The sequence below is a fragment of the Chinchilla lanigera genome, unplaced genomic scaffold, assembly GCF_000276665.1.
Source record: "Chinchilla lanigera isolate Chin_1 unplaced genomic scaffold, ChiLan1.0 scaffold00083, whole genome shotgun sequence".
Lineage (NCBI taxonomy): Eukaryota > Metazoa > Chordata > Mammalia > Rodentia > Chinchillidae > Chinchilla > Chinchilla lanigera.
In genome coordinates, this window is record NW_004955484.1 from 3,319,006 (window position 1) to 3,326,971 (window position 7,966).

General features: G+C 40.5%; 1 protein-coding gene across 1 annotated transcript in view; it reads left to right on the forward strand.

Moving 5' to 3' along the window:
• Window positions 1-7,966, forward strand: part of Sf3b3 (splicing factor 3b, subunit 3, 130kDa) — a 49,807-nt gene that overhangs the window by 11,212 nt on the left and 30,629 nt on the right. Inside the window, exons 6-8 of the mRNA XM_005403485.2 lie at window positions 2,545-2,657; window positions 3,487-3,624; window positions 4,598-4,701. Coding sequence (XP_005403542.1) covers window positions 2,545-2,657; window positions 3,487-3,624; window positions 4,598-4,701 — 355 coding nt within the window. The remainder of the gene's footprint in view (window positions 1-2,544; window positions 2,658-3,486; window positions 3,625-4,597; window positions 4,702-7,966) is intronic.

The window sequence follows — 7,966 nt, forward strand, 5'->3', positions numbered from 1 at the left end:
CCTTCCTTCCTTCCTTCCTCCCTCCCTCCTTCCCTGCCCCCTTCCTTTCTTCCTTCCTTCCTCCCTCCCTCTCTCCTTCCCTCCTTCCTTCCTTCCTTCCTTCCTTCCTTCCTTCCTTCCTTCCTTCCTTTTGTTCTTTCTTTCTGATACTGGGAATCACTCAGGGCCTCACACTTGTTAGGCAGGTGCTGCACCACAGAGGTATATCCTTGGCCCGTGACCTAGTATTTTCTGTTTTGAATGAGTTGCACTTGAGTTGTCCAAAGTGAAGTACTATATGTCCATTGTTGAGATAAGATTTTGGAAAATAAGAGGATTTTTTTTCCCCCAGTACTGAAGATTGAACCCAGGAACCTCATATCTGCTAGGCAAGTGCTTTATGAAGCTGTACTCCCAGCTTTTCTTTTCTTTTCTTTTTTTTTTTTTTGACAGGGTCTTGCTATGTGGTTCAGGTTGGCCTCAAACTCATGGTGTTCCTCCTTGCATCAGCCTCCCAAGTGCTAGGATTATAACTGTCTGCCACTTTGCCTGGCTTTTTTAGTTAAGATTTTTTTCGAGGTAGGGTCCTGCTATATAGCCCAGGCTGGTTGTGAACTTGCTGCAGTTCTTTTGCCTAAGTCTGAGTGCTGGGATTACAGGTGTGCACCACCATGCTTGGCACTCCTAGCCTTTTTTATTTTGAGATAGAGTCTTACTAAATTGCTTAGGCTGGCCCAAATTTGAATCTTCCTCTCCCAGCCTCCCAAGTAACTGTGATGACAGAGTTGTGTCTCACCATGCCTGGTGAGGCAGCACTTGTCTTAAGCATTAAATCTTAGAGGCTAGCCGATAAGAGGATGAATATTGGAAAATAAAAAAAATTAAAAGAAAAAACCAAATAAGCCCAGGCGTGGTGGCTCATGCTTGTAACTCCAGCACTTGGGAGGCTGAGGCAGGAGGATTGCTGTGAGTTTGAGGCCAGCCTCGGCTACAAAGTGAGTTCAGAGCTAGCCTGAAGTGTGTAGCAAAAAACCTCCAAAAAGCAAACCAGAAAATAGATTACACACATCTTATCACCAGCTGTAACATATTACTACACTTTTTATCTACAAGGGCTTTGTTCATTCAGTTTTTTTGAGGGATTGAATTTTGAGACAGAGTCTCACTATGTAGTTCAGGCTGGCCTCAAACTCATGGTGGTCCTTCTACCCTAAAGTCCTGAGTGCTATAATTGCAGCTGTGTACCAACACATCCAGCCTATGCTGGGTATTGAATGTAGAGCTTCAAGCACAAGTACTTCAAGCAGACAAGTACTATACCACTGAGTTAAACCCCAGCTCTGCTCAGCAGATTTTTATTGAATTTCTGTAATCGGTATATCTAGTGGTCAGCCTAAAAAGTCCTGGGACTGCTGTGGTAAAAAATTAAATGTGATACCTCCCTTTGTGCAAGATTGAGTCTAGTGGTCAATACAGAGAAGTAATTCAAAAAAATTGCTGGATACTGTGCCAGATGCCTTGATAGCGTAGAATGGGCCCTGTCCTAGGAAGGCCTATGTTAAAGGTTTGTGAAGGAACGCTGTGTGAAGGGAGTATTTGTTGCAGCCATGCAAAGGCTTAAGTAAAGAATGAACATGGATTCTTCAAAGAATACAAAGCTCATTTTGAGTTACTAAAGGACTGGAAGAGGAATAGTGGTGAATGGTAGTTACTGAAAGACTTTTCTTTTTGGGTTTTGAGACGGGGTCTTGCAATGTAGTTTGAGTTGGTCTTGAACTCTAAGCCATCCTCCTGTCTCAGTCTCCCAAATTCCTAGGATTACAGGCATTCACCATTACGTGTGGCTAGTTGCTGAAAGACTTTAAGCTGAGTAATAATAATCCGATAAAGTGGACACTTCATTCATAAAGGTTGCTGCTTAACATTTTGACTAGTGGAGTGATGGAGTGATGGAGCGCGTTCAGACTGTAAGCCCGGAGCCTGGTCCACAAGCTCTTTCACTAAGAAGCATGGCAGCATGAGAGCCAAACATGTAGAATTAGTAGGGCTGTGGGAAAGAAGACAATTAAAGGATGATACTAACTTTTTTTTTTTTTTTAATCTGTTTGAGACAGGGTCTCACTATGCAGTTCAGGCTGGCCTTGAGCTCACTTTGTAGCCCAGGCTGGTCTCAAACTTGCAGTGATCCTCCTGCCTCAGCCTCACGAGTGCTGGGATTATAGGCATGCGCACCATGCCCGGCTTTGAGTTTGCTTATGAATCTACTATATTTTTAAAGTATTTATGGGATATTCTTATCTGGTAGGTGATTAAATTATAGTTGTGAGCACTGAATAGTGAGTTGGATATAAAAATTTAGATGTATTAATGAGGCTGAATATCTTCCATATAAAAATAAAAAAATATCTTCCAATAAACAATCTTTATCATGGATAAGAAGAAACACTTGGAATATTTCTCAGGTTCAGGCACATACTACTTTCAAGTACTGAAAGAAAAGGAATAGAAAGTGAAAGTAAATCATCAGTGTGTCAAGTCACTGCTGAATTTTGTTTTCTCTGACAGTTCCAGGAGGGTCAGATGGTCCGAGTGGGGTGCTGATTTGCTCTGAAAACTATATCACCTATAAGAACTTTGGTGACCAACCAGATATCCGATGTCCAATTCCTAGGAGGCGGGTAAGATCTTTGCCATGGAAGGAGAGATGTTTGTGTTTGTGAAATGATGTCAAGTTTTGTAATTGCAATGTAGTCTTTCATCAAGGTTTAGTTTCTTTGTTGTGTTTTTTTTTTTTTTTTTTTCAAGAAATGGGGTCTTTATATGTAGGTAAGGCTGTTGGTTTTTTTTTTTTTGAGACAGGGTCTCACTGTGTAGTTCAGTCTGGCCTTGAACTCATTATGTAGCCCAGGCTGACCTTGAACTTGCAGTGATGGTACTTTCTCAGCCTTCTGAGTGCAGGGATTACAGAGGTGAGCCACCACATCTGGCTGTTCAGGTTGGTTTTGAACTCGCTGTGTACCTCAGGCTGGCCTTGAACTCACAGCGATCCTCCTTCCTCAGGCTCTTCAGTGCTGGGATAACAGATGTGAGCCACCATACCAAGCTCAAAACCAAAATCTTAGCTAGAGAGTGCCTTCCAAGAAACAAGGAAATTGATGTAAAACATGCTTAGTAATGGATGGTTTGGACATCCATGAATGGATGATAGTGTCATGCATATGTGAGTTTTATTCATAGCCTGAGATGATGGCTCAGTTTCATGTCTCTTCTCTGACAGTTCTGTCTGGAGATGGTTTCTGCATTATTGATCTGATCAGGCTATAGAATGGAATTATGGCTATTTCCTAGTTATTTAAGATTTATTATATTGTAGACAAGAGCTTTTAAATTTTTGGTCAGCAGGCTGCTGTCTTGGGTCTCAGGTGACCTGTTCAGTTTGATAAAGTGCTGAATTTCAAAAATAAACACCTATTTCTGAACTGTTGATTGTATGTTTGATTCTGCTAGAATGACTTGGATGATCCTGAAAGAGGAATGATTTTTGTCTGCTCTGCCACCCATAAAACCAAGTCGATGTTCTTCTTTTTGGCTCAAACTGAGCAGGGGGATATCTTCAAGATTACTTTGGAGACAGATGAAGATATGGTAAGTAGACCTTGGATGGGAGGGGGAAAGTGAAATGGGAAGAACGAGCTATTTGTTACCTAGTTTGATAAAAGTTTCTACCCAGGACCTTGCCTGTATTTGGCAAGTGCTTTGCCTCTGAGTGAGACTTGTGGCTCCCACAGCTACCCTTTTTCTAGGCTAAATCATTGGAAAATAAGTTGCAGGTTTCATGATATTTAGACTGTGCCTTCTCAAAACAAGGATGTTTTCTTACATAGCCACACTGCTAATATAATACCCACGAAATTTACAATTTCTACATTTGTATATAATGAAACAACTTTCTTTGAAAAAAAAATGTTTATATATACTTTAAGGTTTACGAAGTTGTTTTATAGATCATTGATTCATTAAACAGTTCTCTGAGATGAGATAGCCAGGGCAGTTAATATTTTACATACTAAAAATTTCGAAATGTAGAATGCCTGAAAAGTGCTTACCTTTGGGCCTGGGAATAAATACAGGTTTTCCTACTGTGGTTAGTAGATAGATATCTAGTCTAGTAATTGTGTATATACTGACACTGGATTATTTTCACTTGGTTACACTGGCATGAATAAGAGTTTTTCATGTCTGCTAAAAACTGGTAATATGTGTGGTTTGTTACTTCTGTTATCCTGTGCAGGAACTCTGAATAATTGGGCCAATTTCTTAGATAGCTATGGCAAACTTGTTTTATAAATACCAGGTTGTAAATATTTCTAGCTTTTGTGCACCATATAGTCTCTGACTTAACTTGTGGACTCTGGCATTACGGCAAAGAACAGCCACCAACAATATGTACCCGAATGGGCCTACCTAGCCTGTGAGCTGCCGTTTGTTCACTCCTGGCCTCGGTAATGAGTTCCGTATTTCATTTACTACCAGCTTATTCTAGTTCATATAATACTGGGCTTCTTCCACGCCCAGGCCTCGCTTGCCTGGATACTAGAATCTTTTCTTTTCACTCCAGGTAACTGAGATTCGGCTGAAGTATTTTGACACTGTTCCTGTTGCTGCTGCCATGTGTGTACTTAAGACAGGCTTCCTTTTTGTAGCATCAGAATTTGGAAACCAGTGAGTACTCCTATTATTATCCTAATTCACTCTGGTCACTTAAGAGTCGGCAGGAGGAAGGTTTGGTTTCAAACGTAGACTATTCTGAGTTTTCCAAAGCAAGTTTTGCTGTCCTTTCCCCTTTACATTCTTCTCATTGTCAGCTTTCTTACTTCAGGGGCTTGAGTCAACACCTCTGTTGATGTCTGCAAAAAAAGGTCATTTGAATTTGAATCTTTCCTGGAGTTTTCGTGGGCATTTCATTGGATATTTATTGAAGTACTTGCTATTAAAGAGATTGCACAGATCTAAAATGAAAGATTATTACCTGCCCACTCATACCATCAAGCCTCCCAACCTCAGTATTTCTGTGGAGTCAGTTCTTGCAGCTGAAAAGTAAAATCTCAGTTTTTTGTCCTTTGGCTTTCAGTCAAATGCTGAGTTCTACTGTGACTTCTCCGTCCATTTCAGTGGTGTTAAAGTGACTCACTGTTTCCTTATTTCATTAACCTGTACACCTTGGCCTGTGTAGAGTTATCTCATCAGACAAGACACAGCTGATGAAATTATTTTTTCCATCCCTGTGTTAGAATCTTTGGTGACTTTCCACTGCCAGACGGAAGAAATCTAAATTCTAGCCTCTATTTAGGCTGATATCCAAGACTCCAAATTACTTTCAAAAAGTAAAACAATGTGGTCTTGTCTGTATCTGCCAGAGTATATGCAAACCACTTTATACCAGTCTCACATTCAGTTTCCTTGTGGTTAAGATACTAAGATTCTGTGCTATTTCTGCCTTGCCTCCTTGTTCTTTCATTCTTGCCATGTGTTTTACTTTCGTGCAGTGTCTTTGTTCCTACTGTTCATTTCTCCTTTGCCTGCTGTGGGGTTTGTTGTATAGCTCCTTTTTCTGGTTTGTATAGGTGTCATGTGGTGTCCTGGGGATTTGGTTCCGGGACACCCCACCCCTCAAGGATGCTAAAATCTTACAGATGTGCAGGTTCCTTATACATAACCTGTGTACTTTATTTTATTTTATTTTATTTTTGTTTTTTTCTAGTATCGGGAATTGAACTCATGACCTCACACTTGCCAGGCAGGTGCTGTGCCCCTGAGCTAAATCCCCAGCCCCAACCTCCTATGTACTTTAAATCATCTCTGGGCTACTTGTAATACTTTGGATGATATAAATGCTGTGTAAATAGTTGTTACATTCTGATGCTTAAGGAGTAATGACAAAAGTCTGTAAATGCTCAGTAGAGGTGTGTACATTTATTTATTTGTGTGGTGCTGCTACTGGAAGTCAGGACCTGGTTCATGCTGCTCCCCACCACTGAACTATATCCCCAGCTCCTTTTGAGAGGATTTTTCTTTTCTTTTTTTGGTCTTTTTGAGATAGGGTTTCACTGTACAGTTCAGGCTAGCCTTGAACTCATTTTGTAGCCCAGGGTGGCCTCGAACCGGCAGCAGTCTTTCAGCCTCAGCCTCCTGTGTGCTGGCATTACAGGTGTGTGCCACAATGGCTGGCCTTGAGTATTTTTGACCTGCCTTTAGTTGAAACAGAAGATGGGGAACCCAGGGATAGAGAGGGCACGCAGTTATACCTGGTTTCACTTTTTACTTTTAGCCTGTTACCATGTTTATTTTTTATTTTTATTAATAGGTTTGTGTTTTGGAGAAAGAGTCTCACTATGTAGTTCCGTGTGGCCTTGACTCCTGCAGTCCTCCTGCCTGAGCCTTTGAATGCTGGTGTTACTGATTTGTGCCACCATGCTCAGCTTACCTATTTTGTAGTTTTTTATAAAGGGAACGTTAAAAAAGAGGAATATTCATTGTAGAGAAATAAGAAAGGGTATGCAAACACAAATGTCACTTATCCTTCCATCCAAAGATAATATTTTTCTTACCTTTTTTTTTTTGTTTTTTTTTTCCGGCACCAGGAATTGAACTCACCACCTTGCACTTGCCAGGCAGGCGCTGTACTGCTGAGCTAAATCCCCAGCCCCTTAACTTTTTTGTGTCTTCATATTTAAATAGTTTTACAAAACTATGATCATAGTTATGTACATTGTGACCTTTTTTACCTAGTAATGTATTCATAAATATTTCTCTGTACATTTCTCTGAGATCTATATTTCTCAGAGATCTACATTTCTCTGTAAATGTAGATCTGTAGCATCATTTTTTTTTTTGTAGCATCTATTTCCTAGTATTTTTTGTTGTGGTAAAATATGCATAACATAAAACATCATTTTAGCTATTTTTAAGTGTTCATTCAGTTCACCAACAGTAAATTTTTTTTTTTTTTTTTTGGTTTTTCTCTGGTACCGGGAACTGAACTCACGACCTTGCGCTTGCCAGGCAGGTGCTTTGCCGCTGAGCTAACTCCCCAGCCCTAACAGTAAATATTTACAATGTTGTACTATTATCTTTCCAAAAATTTTGAATTACTCCAGGCAGAAACTCTGTATTTAACTGAGTTTGCATTCTTAATCTGTTTTCTGTTCGTCTCTTGTCTTTCGAGGTATTTCATATAAGTGGTGTTGTACAATGTGCATCCTTTTGTATGTCGGATAATATGTAGCATAGTATTTTCAAGGTCCACACTGTAGTAGCCTGCATCAGAATTTCATTCCTTTTAATGGCTGGTAACATTCCATTGTGCATGTAGCATATTTGTGTATCTATTCTTCTGTTGGTAGGCACTTGGGTTATTTCTGTCTTTTTTGTTTTTGAGACAGGCTGTCTCTGTGTAGTCTAAGCTAGTCTTTGAACTTGCTATCTAGCCCAGGCCGGCCTCAGCCTTAAGAGCTTCCTTTCTCAGTCTCTCGAGTGCTGGGATTTTAGGCACGTGTCACCATGCCTCGCTATTTTTACCTCTTGGCTATTGTGAATACTACAACAGCGAACTCGGATGTGCAAATATCAGTTTGAGTCCTCTTTCTCAGTTCTTTGATTTATATCCCTAGGAGTGGAGTTGCTGGGTCAGGAATCACCAAACTTCTGTTCCAGCGTTAGCATTTTACATTCCCAGCAGCAGTGTATGAGGCTTCCAGTTTCTCAATATCCTTGCCAACACTATTATTTTCCACTTTTAAAAATTATAGTCATTAGTCAGGCATGGTGGCAACGCCTGTAATCCCAGCACTTGGGAGGCAGAGGCAGGAGGATTGCCATGAGTTCCAGGCCAACCTGGGCTATATATCGAGATCCGGTCTCAAAAAGAGGAGGGGAGGCAACCCACTTTCTGAGCTTTTCTGTCTCTCAATAAATTTTTCCTACTGTT